This window comes from Sardina pilchardus, chromosome 2, assembly GCF_963854185.1.
Source record: "Sardina pilchardus chromosome 2, fSarPil1.1, whole genome shotgun sequence".
NCBI classification, from domain to species: Eukaryota; Metazoa; Chordata; class Actinopteri; order Clupeiformes; family Clupeidae; genus Sardina; species Sardina pilchardus.
The window spans coordinates 417,035-435,000 of record NC_084995.1 but is presented as its reverse complement, the minus strand read 5'-3'; the positions used below and the strand labels follow the sequence as shown (position 1 = coordinate 435,000).

The 17,966-nt window shown below is 44.9% G+C and overlaps 1 protein-coding gene across 5 annotated transcripts; it reads left to right on the top strand.

Annotated features, from left to right (window-relative positions):
* The first annotated feature begins 3,624 nt into the window (after positions 1-3,624).
* Positions 3,625-17,277, top strand: LOC134059387 (SH2 domain-containing adapter protein F-like). 5 transcript variants are annotated; one of them, XM_062515765.1, is made up of 8 exons: positions 3,625-3,672; positions 4,873-4,941; positions 5,497-5,860; positions 7,666-7,816; positions 9,498-9,680; positions 9,807-9,960; positions 10,093-10,212; positions 12,574-17,277. In XM_062515765.1, coding segments are annotated over exons 1-8 (1,230 nt in total). In that variant the 5' UTR covers positions 3,625-3,670; the 3' UTR covers positions 12,761-17,277. The 5 variants fall into 5 exon arrangements, with proteins under 5 accessions (XP_062371749.1, XP_062371731.1, XP_062371757.1 ...); XM_062515747.1 differs by lacking the exon at positions 3,625-3,672 and adding an exon at positions 3,956-4,083; XM_062515773.1 differs by lacking the exon at positions 3,625-3,672 and adding an exon at positions 4,003-4,104.
* The last annotated feature ends 689 nt before the right edge of the window (positions 17,278-17,966 follow it).

The window sequence follows — 17,966 nt, the reverse complement described above, 5'->3', positions numbered from 1 at the left end:
TATATTTATTATTATAGTTTTTTCCTCCTTACCTGTCCCACGGCCTTTTGGCCCTTCTTCACCAACTTGGCATGCTCTAAAACTCTTGAAATTTGGCAGATACGTGTGGAATTGGTAACACTACTCAGAGACTGAGCTCTGGCCTAGGGTGTGGCTCAGGGACTCTATAGCGCCACCTATCGCGCTGTGTGTTGTGGTTGACACACGCATTCACGAAAATGGCCCAGATTTGGTGGGCATGTGTGTTCTATTAATCTGAACAACTTTTACATTTATACTCTATAGTAAATATTAGAAGAATTTGAGTTATGATTATGATTATGATTTTTGCACATCATGTATTTTGAAACACTCCTCCTAGACGGTTTATCGAAATCATGTCATTTCAGCAGTAAAATGATCTTGAGGGGTTGCCCAAGAGAAATTGCGACCAGATTTTTGAATTTCAAAAGTATATTGAAATGGCGAAGGTTTGAATTATGGCGTCTTATTAAAGAAACAGGAAGTTGGTGTTATAGGCAGAAAACAGTGACTAATTTGGTTGTAATTTGGCAGCTACATGTGGAATTGCTACTGCTACTCTGAGACAGAGCGCTGGCCTAAGGTGTGGCTTAAGGACTCTATAGCGCCACCTAGCAGCACGTTGTCTGTTGTGGTTGACACATACATCCACGAAAATGAACCAAATTTGGTGGACTTGTGTGTTATTGCTACTGCCAGTCAGACAGAGCTTTGGCCCAAGGTGTGGCTTAGGGACTCTATAGCGCCACCTAGCACATTGTTTGTTGTGGTTGACACATACAGTACATTGAAGAAAATGAACCAAATTTGGTGGGCTTGTGTGTTATTGCTATCACTAGTCAGAGACAGAGCTCTGGCCTAGGGTGTGGCTTAGGGATTCTATAGCGCCACCTAGTGTATAGTTTGTTGAGGTTGACACATAATTCACGAAAATGAACCAAATTTAGTGGACTTTTTTCGTATTGCTATCGCTAGTCAGAGACGGAGCTCAGGCCTAGGGTGTGGCTTAGGGACTCTATAGCGCCACCTAGCGTGTTGTCTGTTGTGGTTGACACAAACATTCACGAAAATTAACCACATTTAGTGGGCATGTGTGTTGCTCATGCACATGCACACCAACCCACACATGTTGCTTTGATAGATTCCGAAATGTCACGGGTCCGCACCGCAGGTGCTCGGGCCCGCCATCGCCGCTTGCGGCTATATTTATTATTATTCTTTCATCGTCTTACCCTGTGCGCCCTTTTTTCACCAACTTAGCATGCTCCAAAACTCTTGTATTTTGGCAGCTACATGTGGAGTTAATGTGGCTACTCAGTGACAGAGCTCTGGCCTAGGGTGTGGCTCAGGGACTCTATAGCGCCACCTATCGCGCTGTCTGCTGTGGTTGACACATGCATTCACGAAAATGGCCCAGATTTGGTGGGCATGTGTGTTCTATTAATCTGAACAACTTTTACATTTACACTCTATAGTAAATATTAGAAGAATTTGAGTTATGATTATGATTATGATTTTTTGCACATCATGTATTTTGAAACACTTCTCCTAGACAGTTTATCGAAATCATGTCATTTCAGTAGTAAAATGATCTTGAGGGGTTGCCCGAGAGAAATTGCGAACAGATTTTTGAATTTCAAAAGTATATTGAAATGGCGAAGGTTTGAATTATGGCGACTTATTACGAAACAGGAAGTTGGTGCAATAAGCAGAAAAAAGGTTATAAATTGGATGTAATTTGGCAGCTACATGTGGAATTGCTTTTGCTAGTCAGGGACAGAGCTCTGGCCTAAGGTGTGGCTTCGGGACTCTACAGCGCCACCTAGTAGCACGTTATCCGTTGTGGTTGACACAAACATTCACGAAAATGAACCAAATTTGTTGGGCTTGTTTGTTATTGCTATGGCTTGTCAGAGGCAGAGCTTTGGCCTAGGGTGTGGCGTAGGGACTCTATAGCGCCACCTAGCACATTGTCTGTTGTGGTTGACACATACATTCATGAAAAATGAACCAAATTTGGTGGGCTTGTGTGTTATTGCTATCGCAAGTCAGAGACAGAGCTCTGGCCTAGGGTGTGGCTTAGGGACTCTATAGCGCCACTTATTGTGTTACCTGTTGTGGTTGACATATACATTCACGAAAATGAATCAAATTTGGTGAGCTTGTGTGTAATTACTGCCGCAAGTCAGAAACAGAGCTCTGACCTAAGGTGTGGCTTAGGGACTCTATAGCACCACCTAGCGCATTATCTGTTGTGGTTGATACATTCACGAAAATGAACCCGATTGGTGGGCATGTGTGTTATTGCTACTGCTAGTCAAGCATAGAGCTCTGGCCTAGGGTGTGGCTTAGGGACTCTATAGCGCCACCTAGCACATTGTCTATTATGGTTGACACATTAACGAAAATTAATCACATTTGGTGGGCATGTGTGTTATTGTTACAGCTAGTCAGGGATAGAGCTCTGGCCTAGGGTGTGGCTTAGGGACTGTATAGCGCCACCTAGTGCATTGTCTGTTGTGGTTGACACACACATTCACAAAAATGAACCAAATTTGGTGGGCTTGTGCGTTATTGCTATCGATAGTCAGAGATAGAGCTCTGGCCTAGGGTGTGGCTTAGGGACTCTATAGCGCCACCTAGCGTGTTGTCTGTTGTGGTTGACACATACATTCAAGAAAATTGACCAAATTTGGTGGGCATGTGTGTTGCTCATGCACATGCCCACCAACACGCACAAGTTGCTTTGTTAGATTCCGAAATATCACAGGTCTCCGCACCGCAGGTGCTCGGGCCCGCCATCGCCGCTTGCGGCTATATTTTGTATTGTTATTTATTTGTATGTCGCTTTGGACAAAGGCGTCTGCTAAATAACCATAGCCATAGCCATAGCCATAGAGAGAGAGAGAGAGAGAGAGCAGATAGGTCAGTGTGACCTCTTGCCTAGACCAGAGCAGAGCAGGAAGAGAAGCGTCACCTCTTGCCCAAAGCTGAGAAAGTGAGAGAAGAGCAGAGAGTCACTGCAAGAACTTCTCTTTTTCATTCATCCAGCCACCCCCCACTCAGCAGGACCTCTTTACCTGAAAGTGGGTGTGGCGTCTAAAACTATATAGTTCTTAGTCCATAACTATGTGCAAATACATTCGATTGCAATGAAACTGTGATTAGGCTGTTGCCCACATTACAAGTATTAATTTAAGACCAAACATGGATGTATTATCATTTGTCATGAAACAGATACATTTCAGTTTCCAACATTAGTTCATCATAGGCATGGAGAGGGGGAGAAGAGGTGTGTCCGAGGGCCTTTCACCAAATGGCCGGCCACACACACAATGGGAACAGTTAAAATGCAAATAGATCACCTGGACACAAAGGAGTCTAACTGTGAGGTCGTCTCCCCCGTTCTGAACTTTAGGGATGTTTCTCAGATGGAAAATTTACCAGCTTACATCACTATATTCATATTTTTGGCTGCGTGATTCTGTCATTCTTTGCTGGTGGATATGGATATTTCCTCATACTCACATTCGTTAGCCACAGGCAGAGAATCGTTTTGTACAGTGACATTGTCACGCTGAATGACAAAGCTTGACAGTGTGAAGAAACGACTCCGTCGGGGATTGGTAACAATACATTTGCAATTGAAATGTAATGCAATTAAGTTAATTAGTGCGAGTTTGAAGTAGAATAGGCCCTAACACGCGGCTTGCTTAATGTTCTAGTTTTTGGTTGGTTCATTGGAAAGCGACTTAAAAACGTTGCATCATATACAACCTTGACATTGAATCATCTTCAGTTCGGTCGATAACAACGAGATATGAAACAAATGTGAACGTGCCACGGGGGGTTCATGCTTTTATACCAAATATTCAACTGTGTGCATTGCATGAGCTTGGTTGAGATCAACTCATAGGTGACGTTTTAAGCCGCTAGTCTCTGCTGGCGCGGTTAGTCAATGGATTGTACTCAGCCAGTCAGTGCGATTCTGCTCACAGAGGCGCACCGGTGTATCACGAAAGTACACACTGGAGTTGCCTGTCGAAGGAAGTTCACTGTGACGTGAGTTTGCTGTGCATTACGGTAAAATAAACGCATGCCTTAATTGATCAGGTAGCAAGTAGATCGCTTTAATCGGTCGCAGCTCCTGTGATTTATGATAGCCAAACGGAATGTCAGCTAATGTCGTTATTAGCAATCTGGTGCTACAACGTTAGTCCTGTGGCTAGCCGGCTATATTTGCATACAGGAAAACAGTTAATAATTTCTTTCGTGGGGGAGCTATGGTTTGTTCATCACATAATCATATATTAACAGTATACCATGAACATGACTTGCGTTCTGATTGGCATGCAATATTGAACACCTAACTTTCCATGGAAAGATGAGGTAAACGTTAATGCTAGCTAGCCATTAACGTTGACGTTACTCCTAGCTAGCACTGAAACGTTAGCTGGGCAGCCTTTCATCATAATCGATTAACAGTACGTTAACTTCCAATACTCAACTTGTTTGCTCCAATACACTGTTTGCGTCCTACCAGAAACGTTAAAAGCTACTAATTTGGTAACTACCAAGTAGCTAGCTATCTAAGTTAGCAGAACGACCAGCTACCTGAGCCTTATCGACTAATTTACTTGAAATCGGTTGTGAAATCACATTCCCATGTACCCAAAATATGGAATCTTCCACACTGTTGAACTTAAAAAGTCTTTACTTTAGGTATAACTGATCGTTGACTTATGTGCAACTTGGTTGGTTGTGTAGTTTATAGCTTTTATATATAGGGGCGTGTGTTTGGGAGGCGTCGCCTGTTTCTGGAAGTAAGTGAAAGTTTATTGTTCTCTCTAGGTTCCCTTATGATTCACCCGCTATTGTTCTGTCGAGGCGTCCATGCGTGAGTCCTTCTGAGGGAGAGAGGTATGTTCTTCCTATTATTTGTGATCTTTGACAATTATCAGTGTTAAGTCGAAAAGTTCAAGGGAAAGTGCAAAAGTTAAATACTTAATATGTAAATGTGTGTGTGTGTGTGTGTGTGTGTGTGTGTGTGTGTGTGTGTGTGTGTGTGTGTGTGTGTGTGTGTGTGTGTGTGTGTGCATGCGTGCGCGCGCGCGCCCGCTTGTGTGTTTAAAATTCCTTTGCCTTTACCCATTATGGAAACCGTTTAACTGGGCCTCATTTAGTTGTTACATACTTGGTTAACTGATGATGACAAATTGTAAGTTCTAAGGGCTAAATGGCCTGAAACAATGAATCATCTGAAACAAAGCGCTTTAGAATAAAATTAGTGTGATTGGGACTGCTTTTCAATAACCCTGTCTTGGTACTCTTGAATAGTGGTCTGTTATATCGTCCTTGAAGATGCTATATGATGCATGATTTGTGAGTCAAGAGTGTGTCATCACTTTTGCTGTAGATGAATAATAGAGCAGATACATTTTGGGAGAGATGGTAACACCCCACCCCCCCACCCAGACCCATGGCAAAGTGGCTGAGGGACTACCTGAATTTCGGCAGTCGGCGCGGACCCCCCCAGCCCCCAACGCCAGACTACACGGAGAGCGAGATCCTGCGGGCATACCGGGCGCAGAAAGCGCTGGACTTTGAGGACCCATACGAGTGCTCCGAGCAGCAGCGCGACTCGCCCGGCAGTGCTAGCGACGACAGCGAGGGCTTCGAGGCGTTCGGTGCGGTGCTGCCCAATGGGCTTCAGGTGAAGGTGGTGTCGCCCAAACACCGCCTCATCAAGGTGGACTCCCAGGAGTTCGGACGCTGCGCCCCCGTCCTCACATCCAACTTCACCAGCACACTCGCCTTTCAGGAACCCCCGTCTCCTCCGGTAAACACACATTCACACACACACACACACACACACACACACAGACTTCTTTATAGGAACCCCCATCCTGTCCTGTAAGCAGCCAGACACACGTACATAAACACAGCACTTTTCATTTGCAGGACTCCTGACTTACAAAGAATGAGACACACACACACACACACACACACTCACTCTCAGTTTTCCGTTTACAGACGGTATAAGCTGTGCGGCCAGTGAGAGGTGTGAGTTTGTCATGCGGAAATCATGAAGCATGTACGATATTCCAGCAGTTCGTTTGAAGAGATTGTTGAGAAGCAATCACCCAGAAATATGCCATGCGTGGTTTGTGAAAGTCATTTCCTGTGGAAAGCATTGTGGCTGTTTTACTTCTGAGGAGGACACTGCTTCCTTTAAGTCACCTAAAGTACCCTGTAGAGTAGAGTACATTGTTTTGATAGCTGTATGGGTGGGTTTGTTTTTAGGGTCTTGTTTCTATGCTCAGGTTGTGTGTTTTGGATGGATGGGTGGATGAGCACATTTAATTTACCTCTGCTGTAGTTACTCTCTTGATCATCTGTGCTGAAACGGAGCATCGTTTGGGTGATTACCCTGCTATGCTGAAATGGAGCATTTTTTGGGTGATTACCCTGCTATGCTGAAACGGAGCGTCGTTTGGGTGATTACCCGACTGTGGTGCTCAGCTGATTTAGACTCCAGTCGCGGGTAAAGGACAGACACGGTGCATCACTTAGTAATCACCCTGCCAGGGATGATGAAATATTCAGCTAGGGAGACAGACTGTGCTCTCACTCGTTACGCCAAATTAGAATGCATAATCCACAGGAGAGACTTGCAAGCAGACAGATGTGAGCGTGTGCGTACACACACGCACACACACACACACACACATACACAGAGAGACAGATGTGATTGTCCACGGGCATACACACTCACACAAACTGTTTATACAAACCTTGTGACTGAAATAATATTTCTCCCTCACTAAATTCTTTTATTATGCAAAAGTTTAATGGCTGTGGAACATTAGGCATGGCATTGTTTGTTTTTCACCACATTAACACAGCGTATGTTTACCCGAGCCACTGGTTCAGAGCTGGTTAGAGCTCTTTACCCTCTGGATACACACGCACACACACACACACACACACACACCTACTTCGCCAGCAGTAGAGCCTCATGACTCTCATGAGGGACTGTTATTAGGACTCCACTGAAGCTGTACTCTCTGCTGCATGCACATCTGACCAGGGGATCTCCCCTGCACACACCACTGTGTGTGTGTGTGTGTGTGTGTGTGTGTGTGTGTGTGTGTGTGTGTGTGTGTGTGTGTGTGTGTGTCTAAAGCTGTGTGAGTTTGCTATTGGCTACTATCCCTATTTGGAATCTCATGAAAGACATTGTCTGTATTCTATTCTATATGCTGATGACTGTGCTGCTGATTGTGTTGTGTTACTGTGCGCTTCTGTATTTTGCAAGCATTGTTTATTTTGCCCCAAATTACATCACTTGTCTAATTAATAACAATTAATAACAGAATGGACAATGATACACCAATGTTTGTTTTGACTTCACAAACATTCACAAATGATTCCAACTATTTTGAGTCATTTTAGGTGTTGAGATGCAGAGGGACATCCCTCCCCAAGCAAATAACACAACTTGCACAAATGATTATTTTGACTACACAAATATACACAAACAATTCCAACAAATAACATTAAACAACTTGCCAAAATGCTTATTTTGACTACACAAATGAGCACAAACAGTTCCAACAAGTAACATTAAACAACTTGCCTCAGGTGGTCCCATCAGCTCCTGCGGTGGGGGACACGGATTACTCGGACCCGTTTGACGCCAGACCGGATCCCCGGGCCCGACCCGTCCAGGAGGATCTGCCAGTGGAGAGCAGCAGCTACATGGAGCCCTTCGAGGCCCAGAGGGTTATCACAGGTCAGCCACACACGTGTTAGTGTCTCTTGTTGTTTGCGTAGTCTGTAAAACACACTCAGCCTGCTCTCGCTATGTTTGGTCACAAAAAGAACAACATGCATCCAGCTCTACTCTTAGTGTGTGCTATGCTCAAGAAAACTCAATTAATTCAGTACCTGACTTGCAACAATGAGCCACACAGAACACTTATCTCTTATATAGATCTTTTATTTGTCCTTGAAGAGGGCAATCTTTTTCACAGTAGGTATATTCATAACATACTGTAGACAAGGTCAAAGGGGCTTTAGCCATTGAGGTGGGAGGGACATGAATCCTTTAAACTTATCTGAATGGATTGGTGTTGGGCAATATCACTTCAAATCAACATCATAGTCCATTTACTCACTAACCTTTCAGTCGCCAAATAAAACATATTTTCTTCATTGTATCCATAGGCCTGTATAGTACACTATTAAGTACTGTCTCTTTAAAAGCACCTGCACAGTTCAGAGGTATGTGATAAATGCATTGTTTGTCACCAACATGTGTTAAACCAGCATGACTGAAATGTAGGTGTTGTAATCTGTTGAAGGATAAACATTTTGCCTTGGCTGTTGATGCCCTTGAGGTTAGTTTGGGTTTTATGCAAGACAGCCGCACACACCTCTTTCTGTGTGTAGCCTAATGTGATTACAGACGTAATGAATGAAACTATAGCTTGTGGCTTAGAATGTAGGCAATGCATACCCTCGCATGTAATCACTCACACTAATGCAAACACACACACACACACACACACACACACACACACACACACACACACACACACACACACACACACACACACACACACACACACTCACACTCACACTCACACTCATTCTCTCTGCTCTCGGTGCTGGAGCAGAGGAAGTGGCTGGGTGTGGGATTAAGGGAGATTACTGGGGCTCTGTGAGGAGAGTCCGTCTTCTGAGGAGATTATGCTCTCTATCCCCTTAACGCAATTTGCCAAATGGCATCTACGGCAGCTCTGGTGCCACTGCTGCCAGTGGGTCTGTGGGGTGCTCCCTCAGCCCCTTTTCTATCATGATGTATCTGTTATCATATCTACTCTGACAGGTCTCTGTCGCTCTCGCTTTAAGTTTGTGTATAGGTGTGCGTGCGTGCGTGTGTGTGTCTGTACGCTCCCTTTTTTATCACGCATCTCGTATCTGTTATCATATCTACTCTGACCGGTCTCTATCACGCTTTCTCTCTCTCTCTCTCTCTCTGTGTGTCTAAAGTGAGTGTTTGGCTGTGTTTGTATGCTATGCTCTCTGTTTAAAAGGGCACGGTATTGATTCGTATCAGTTTGACATCACAGGCTGTCCACGCTGGCCTTTGTTATTGACCAGGCTGTCTCATCAGAGACACGTTGTCCCTGTGAGTCCGTGTGGACGGGTCTCTGCAGGGTGCAGAACACACACTGGAGTCTTTGCTGCCCAGTGAAGCACACTGCCAGGAGCACACATGAAAACAGTTGCCTATTTGTGTGGATTTCCTGTGTGCTGGTGCATCCATGTGTGGTTGTATTTTTTATTTTTTTTCTGCACATGGATAACTTTGTGTGTGTCTGTCATAGTTATAGAATTGTTAGGAGTGTGTGCTTAGTAATGTGGATTTTTTTGTGTTTTGATGTTAACGTGTGTGTGTTGGTGTGTAGAGCTGCAGCAGGGTCAGCTGCTGTATGACAGCCCGTATGAAGAGCGAAGTGGGCGTCGGCTTGGGGTGGAGTCAGAAGAGGAGGAGCGCGAGAGTCGCCTCCCACAGGATGACGAGCGGCCTGCGGACGAATATGACCAGCCCTGGGAGTGGAAGAAGGACAACATCTCAAAGGCACTAGCAGGTGTGTGCGTGTGCGCGTGTGAGAGCGTGTGTGTGCGCATGGCCTACAGATGTGTGTGATCAGCCCTGATAGTGCGTGCGTGCGAGTGAGAGTGTGTGACGTGTCTTTCTCTCCCCCTGTGTTCAGCGGTGCAGTTTGAGGGGAGTGAGTGGGAGGACCAGGGCCGTGCCCAGCGCTGCAGCCCAACCACCAGTGGCAGTGCCAGCCTGCGCCACCCGTCCGACCCGCACAACATGTTGGGGGAGAGGGTCGACCCCTATCTGTCTTTAGAGAAGCAAGTGTAAGCCTCAGAGTGTGTGTGTGTGTCTGTCTGTGTGAGAGAGAAACAATTAACTTGTTAATTTATTATTTGTGTGATGCAGTCCACATTAATGTGTGTGTGTGTGTGTGTGTGTGTGTGTGTGTGTGTTAGCTGGTACCACGGAGCTTTGACCCGCTCCGAGGCAGAGGCCCTGCTGACGCTGTGTAAGGAGTGCAGTTACCTGGTGAGGAACAGCCAGACCAGTCGCACAGACTACTCACTCTCCATCAGGTAGACCTCTCACTCTCTATCAGATACTTTCACTTTCACTGTGTGTGTGCATGTGTGTGTGATGGGCAGTGGAAGGTTAGTGGGCAGTGTTATTGGGGGCTTTTTAATCGAAGAGTCGTCCCCAAGCACTTCATTTCAGTTTTCCCTACATCCACACAGCAGCTGCAGACCATCACACGTCACAATATGTACACACACACACACACACACACACACACACACACACACACGTACATTCACACACTCTTGCTCAAGACTCTCAAGCACTCTCAGACAAGAGTGCCAGCACACACACGCATACTCATTATTCAGACTCATAGACACCCACGCACATTCACAGTGTTTTCTTTCCTTACCATCTGTATGATCACACACACACACACACACACACACACACACACACTCTCCCAGTGCTCTCATTCCTCTCTGTGTGCATGGTCTTGCGCCCCTGGGCCCTGCGTGTGTTGTGAAAAGCAGGGCAAACGGCCCCATATTCTCTCCCACGCACACCCCGCTCCTGCCTCTGCGTGCCTCCATTTCACTCACAACAAACACAATATGGGACCATTTGCCCTGGTTTACACGACAGTAGCAATACACAGGCTGACATGCTAGCATGATGGCAATGGACATAACACAATACACAGACTGACATGCTAGCATGATGACAAAGGACATAACACAATACACAGACTGACATGCTAGCATGATGGCAAAGGACATGACACAAAGTCTGCTCTGATCATCAACAGATGAAGTTGCCATCTTGATCTTCCAACTATACAGATATTTCTCAAGAAAGATTTATTGTAAAAGAAAAGACAATCAGCGTGAGCTCATTTTAGATCACTTTGTAGTATACTTCATCCTCTTTTTCTCTTTCTCTCTATCACCCCTCCTTCTCCCTCTATCCTTTCATCCTCTATCTCTTTCACTCCCTCTGTCTTTCACTCTTCATCTCCTTCATCCCTCTCTTCCTCCTCCCCCTCTTCTCCTTTACCTTCTGTTTTTCTCCCCAACACCCCTCCTCCCCCCTCTCCTCGCTCAGATGGTTCTTCCGGCTCACTGCTCCCCTGCATAATCACACACCCACACACACACACACACACACACACACACAGGGCTCATCCCAGAGAGGGGCTTTTCTAGAACATTCTTTCTTCTCCTCACCCTGTTGTTTGTCTCTCTCTGTGTATCTTTTGTGTTTTCTGAATGGTCTCCCACTCCCATACACAATCACACAAACACATAGCTCTGGCGCTCAGTCACAAAACAGCATCTCCGTCTTTGTGTGAGCTGGCAGCCAATGTTTATGGGAATGTTACTGTAGGGCTAATGGTTCTCTGGTTGTTGGTTTATACTCGTTTCTCTCTGCTGCTCTGTGATCTTCAGACTACTGTTGCCGTAGGAATAGTTTCTCTCTGTCACTCTGCGATGTTTAGGCTAGTCCCGAGCTGAGTGTCCTCTCAGCAAGGTGGGCTGTAGCATGGGGTCCGCACTGCAATTCTCTCAGGCAAGACTAAGCTCCTAGCTGTTCAAAGGGGAGAGATCCGTAACTCCATATAGGATGGTCAAATATTAAAAGTACTTCATAAATCCAATTTTACAGTTTACGTGAACATCTTTTCCAAAATGGCTCAAATAGGGCAAAAAAGCAGAATGATTGACTAATTCCCCTCATAATAATCCCATGTCTATTAGAAATTTGTCTCCTCCTGTATAAAGTCGCTGTGTGAGTGAGGGTCACATCTGGTGTTGACATGAAGTTCGCAGTTACCCCAGGAACAGAATCATCACAGAGTGTGTGAAATCCATAGTGTTCTCTGAAGCACACGCACGCACACATGCACACTTTGGGACAAGAAAATATGCACTTTCCTCTCTGATTACTTATTGCTTAATCCAGCTGCACAAAGCTGGACGTTTTAGTTTGCGAAGGTATTGCTTAGGATGGCTGTTTTTCCAAACCTAACTCTTTGTATTTTTCACTCCTTCCCACTTGAGAGCAATATTTTTACTACCATATTTGTCTTCAGACTTGATGATGTTCAGGAAACAGGCTTTATTCTTGCAGCAAGTGTCACCCCAAAGGACACGTATCTCTAACTATACAAGAAAGAATGATACTAAATGTATGTAGGTTACGAACAGAGAGGGGCTTGACCTCTTGCTCTAACTCCGATCATTAATCAGGAGCACCCAAACTTGCACATAGCAGCACACAACAATAAGCAATAAAGATGGACACACCCCCCCCCCCCCAAAAAAAATGAAGAAATAGAAAATAATAATAATCAAGAAAAGAAGAGCTTGTGATGTGTGATATTTTATTTTGACCCCCTGTGTCTCATGTCTCTGCAGGAGCTGCCATGGCTTTATGCATATGAAGTTCTCTCTGTCCAGGGAAGGCAAGTACGTCCTGGGTGAGAACAGCCCCCCGTTCGACACCATCCCCGAGGTCATCCACTTCTACACCACCCACAAGCTGCCCATCCGTGGGGCCGAACACCTCTCCCTACTCTTCCCTGTGGTGGTGCAGACGCTGTGAGGAGACCCACCGCTACCGCCACACACACACACACACACACACACACACACACACACACACACACACACACACACACACACACACCCCCCTGCTGGAGTTTCGCCATGGCAACCACACAACACAGAGGCATCTCCATGTCGACGACCTCACATGGCAACAGCAGCTTCACACACTCCCAGAGAAGTGCCTCCATAGCGATGACTCCACACACCACAGAGTGTCCGTCTCCAAGCAAACATCACAGTCTCTGTTGAACACCTCGAACCCCCTGCACTCTCAGTGTTGGGGAGGGGTTTAGTAACTGTTAGACTGTCCCCACACAAACTTTGCTCTCCCAGGATACAGGATAACTTAAAGTTTATTTAAATTATGTCAGTATCTGGTTTACATAAATGCGTGGGTTTTCTTGGGATCTTCACTAGACTTTGATGATCCCTACAAAATCTGAACACTTCCCTTCTTCTCTTTCTATACACCTGTCACACTGCTCCCTCAGAAACTGGAAGCTCTTGGTCAGTCTATAGAGCTGATGGAATATCAGTCATGCTCTTTGGAGGGTCAAGCAAACTCAAATAGACTCACCCTAACATGTCGCCCGACAGAAGGACCGCTACTTAATTGAATGGTGTCTTCATGGGCTGCTCGGTGTTGTAATGGTCCCATCTTAATGAGGTAATGTATGGAGACTAACTCAGTGTTGTTATCATGACCGGAGTATCAGAGGAGTCCTTTGATCTCCCTTTCAACTTTTTTTTAAGGGGGATTCTTTAAGGACTTTTACTCTCATGCTTGGAAGGGATGCTATGTTTTTCAGGACTATTATGAGACGCTACTTGTCACTGCAAACACCTCAGCATTCATTCACAGGAGCCCGTTTATACCGAGAAAACCTGTGAGACGTTCTGAGTATGTTGATTCACAAGACCCCATCTCTGCCGAGATGATCTGCTAGATCATCTGTTTGTTCGTTCACAAGAGATGCCCTGCCCTGTTCTGGCACTGCACTGACCTGCTGGCCTGCCCATGCTGAGGGCCAGCCGCTGGCACTAGGGCCTGATGATGCCCTCTCAGATCCTGAACGGGTACCAATGATGCCCACTACAGCAGGTGTTGATTTTCCTCTCAGACACAGGAAGGGGGGGCACTGGTACCCTCTTAAACAGAATGGACAGCCTGAAGAGGGCCTTTGCCCTGTTTGTCCGTCTGTCTGTCTGTCCGTCCGTCCACTTGCTCCTCTGCCGCCACAGTCATACACTGGTCTCTCTTAAGCAATACGCACACACGCACACACACATGACTTGTTTCAATCAATGCTTCTTTCATTGGCAGTATTGGCACTAACCTATATGTTTGACAGATGTGTAGGGGGGCCTTGGAGAGCTGGCTCATATTCCGGTGCTTTGGTGTGTATTTGTAGATAAATCCTTAATTAGAAACTGAGTATTTCTTATTCCAGCAGCTAGAACACCCTCAGTGCACTTACGACACTAGCCTCCAACACCCCACACAGAAACAGAGGAGGGTCAGGAGTGTGAGACCAGCCAGTGAGGAACCCCTGCAATGGAAGAGAGGGGTGCTATTGGTTGGCTGTGGAGATGGTGGGCTATCTCTCCAACCAATAGTCTGCCAGCAGCTACCACCCTATACAACCACACCATGTCCTGGGGTTCATATAGTCTGAGCATCCACTCCTTCCTGCTCTGAATGTGTTGGGCCTTCACAACATTAGTCTTCTTTTAAAGGTGCTTGCACTCTGCCCCAACCAACTCCAACAAACACCACATTTGGGTTTGCGTACTGTCAGTTTGCATTTGGTGTTTGCTGGATGTTTTTTTTTTATTAGTTTATCGTTAGCAGTGTAGAAGGATGGGCCTTTACAATCACCATATTATGGGATGTAAGGAGGAGAGGATATGGCAGGGAGAGGTCACTCAAATGGCCGAATATGAGTAATTACATGCCCATTGCCACAATAGTGATGTTAACACACAGGGTCTGGTAATCATGGCAAATGAATAAGAACAAACACTACAAGGTTGTGTACTCTGCCCCAAACCAAAGGAGAAATAGCAGTGGTTGTGTGCCGTGAAGCCCAGGTTAGGGGTTTCATGCCTGTTCATTTGTACCAGTTGACCAGTTTTTCATAATAGTTGTCGACTGATTAAGGTGCTGGTGCTAACATTCTGTTGCTAGGGGAACATTCCAGGTGGTAATCCATAGTAGACATGTTCTTGTTTGACTCTAACACAGCTGTGTACAACAGGGATTGCACTGGAACAGGTGTCATTTTCGGTGAAGTACTTCCTTACATAGGAATGCATGTCAAGCCGGTTAGCCTTTATCCATTTTGTCATTTACTGGTTGACTGGTGCGTACATCACTGGCTTGTGATGGCTTCAGTAGTCGAGTGGACTAGTAGTTGATGAAATCCATAACCCTGGTGAAGTGTTTAAAGGCAGTTAATGATGTGAGTGAACTACAGCTGTGAAATCTGAAACGTACACCACTTGGTATTTCTGCCACTTGCAACATAGGAAAGCTCACTAGATGAAGTGAAATAGAACACTGGATGCTACCAGGTCCCTGCATAACAACTATAGATTGTATGTATCAAATACAATATATGAAAAAAAAAAACTTTGTCTGGGGGACTTTAAAACATTACTTATACAATCACTTCAAAATATATATTTTAAGGAAATGTCAAACACCTATGCTCTGTATTAACCCAATACACAGACAAAACATTTTACCAGCTGACTTCAGACTGTACCCCTGAAGGTGTTCCATCAGATTCTGTGCAAGTCAATGTAATATTGCAGTTGTGCATAATGGTATTGAAGATGACTCGAATCTTTCAGAATTCTACACATAGCCCCTTGAAAGCAGGCTGTTATTTCGGTCACAGGGTCAGGCTGCACACTTCTCTTGGGTTTTACTCTCTGTGGATGTCTTGTCAATCATTCCTGGACCTGTCGAGCTGGCTTCTCATGTAACACAGTATGCACTGTGCTAGCTACTGGGGTCAGAGCAAAATAGTTGTGGGCACCACGTGCGAGGGCTTCCTGACCAATGCGCTTGCTTTGTGCATAGGCTTGGCGGAAGCCATTTTAGATCATGAGTAAAGAGGCGCAGCAGTGCTGTGGTCATATTGGATTGCCTGTTAAAGTTCTTTGCTGTAAGGAAGGACGTGCTCCGAGACAAAACAGGAACTTAAGGGCAACATTCCAGCCCACATAACTGGCCTTGACGAGGGAATATAAAGCAATCGTAGTTGCCAAACTATGGCTGACAGAATCACAATGTGGTGACAAGTTGTGTATACTGTGCTGATGAGATGAGACACTGACATGTCTTAAAACCTTATGGGTTCAAATATTGTTCATGGTTGAGTACCCTTCTCGAAGGACGTTCATACAGGGTGACAATAATCACCGTCTTTCATGAAGGATATAGGGTATTGCGAGCTATAGCAGGTCTTCCATGTGCCCTGGCTCTCTGCTTTGGGCATTTGTAATATCAGTATGTTTATCATTTGACAAATATTCCACCTCTTCACCCTGCGATCTTAACACCTGACATTGGACATTTAAATATCTCGGTGTAGGCCTTTACTTGTAGTTACTTAGTGCAGCTTAAATAGCGAGAAACTAGTTCAATTGTAATATTTGAATAGTCTTGGCTAGTTCGGTGGCGCTTGTGTCAAGGAAATATTCATCTTTTAGGATGAGTGGGTTACTATACTCCCATACTCTAGTCTAGACAGAAAACCAAGGTGAGTACATTTGATAGGAAATCACTGGTTGCCCTCTTGGTTTTTACATTGTTGTAAGGGCTTAAGGTGACATAACCGTTTCGACTTACTTTTTGTATCAAATATGAAATTGTGTTTAAAATGGCAATCTTATAAATGATCTTGGGAGTGTCAATGTACGTTAAGGAACAGTAGATTTAGCCTGGTTCTGTCGGTCTACATCTACTACTTTCTTTTAAGTCTCAGAAGTATTGCAATTTATTGACCAATACAGTACATGACTATTAATTTAAATTCTACCAAAGATGACCAGCTGGGCTTGCAGGATGACTGATCTTGTATCACCTCCTCAATGGCATCCATGTTGCCTCTGGAGTTCCCACACAAGAGGTTCCTTTGTGATTTAAACGTCTCTCCTCAGCTCAGAAATTAGCTGTCCAAAAAACTGTTCTAAAGCCTCTTCTCTGTTAAGTATTTCGAGATGCATCTCAGCAGTTACACAGCTGATTTAGACAGGCAGCACTAGACTAGAGCAGAACTGTTTCAGATATTTTACTTTGGAGTGGAACTATTTCATACCAATCTGTCAGTATGGCACATACTACCTGAAGTTTTAACTTTTGAAGAGAATGAAGACGGTCATCTCTGAAAAGAAAAAGGACAATTTTTGGTCTGGTGGTCTTTACTTGAGTTTACGGTTTCTCCACTCACACAATTCTGAAATGTTCTTTAATTTCCTATAAAAAAAACAATAAATTGTGATTTTTCTAAAAGAATGTCTGAATGGGTTTGGTGTATTGCAATATTGCACATTCACTCCTGGAAGGCTACACTGATGTGTTTTAGCCTACAACTCTTTGCACAAACATTTGCACTTCCCACACACGCCATACAGTAATTTCCTATGTATTTTCCGCATTTTATGTAAGTTAAAAGAAACAATACCTTATTAACTGGCACCGTCATAGCTGAAGAAATTTCACAATATCAATGTATAAGCTGTGGCTAATAGTTGGGAAATTAAGCAACACATTAAAAAAACATTACAATACATAACCACACATTTTCCCCTCCTCCACAGACCTTTGCTTGGGAAAAAGTGTCAAGGACACCTGAGGAAATGGGTAAGGATTACACACAGGGGATGGCTCCTTCCTGTTCCAACATGACTGTGCACCAGTGCACAAAGCAAGGGCTGTGTCCAGAAGTCAAGCGTGCACGCTGGATAGTATCTTCTTTCCAGTAGTGTCTTAGTTAGCTTGCTCCTCAGTATGCGTCCCTACCTACATTTGGACAGCACCAACTAGTTGGCGTCACCTGACTCGGGGAGGGGGGTGTGTTGACGATTTGCATGACGTGTGGAGCTTGACCTGCGCTGCGCAATGGATTATGGGATATCTGAGGGCAAAAAAGATGCATCGATGCACGCTTGGAAATCACGCCAAACGAGAG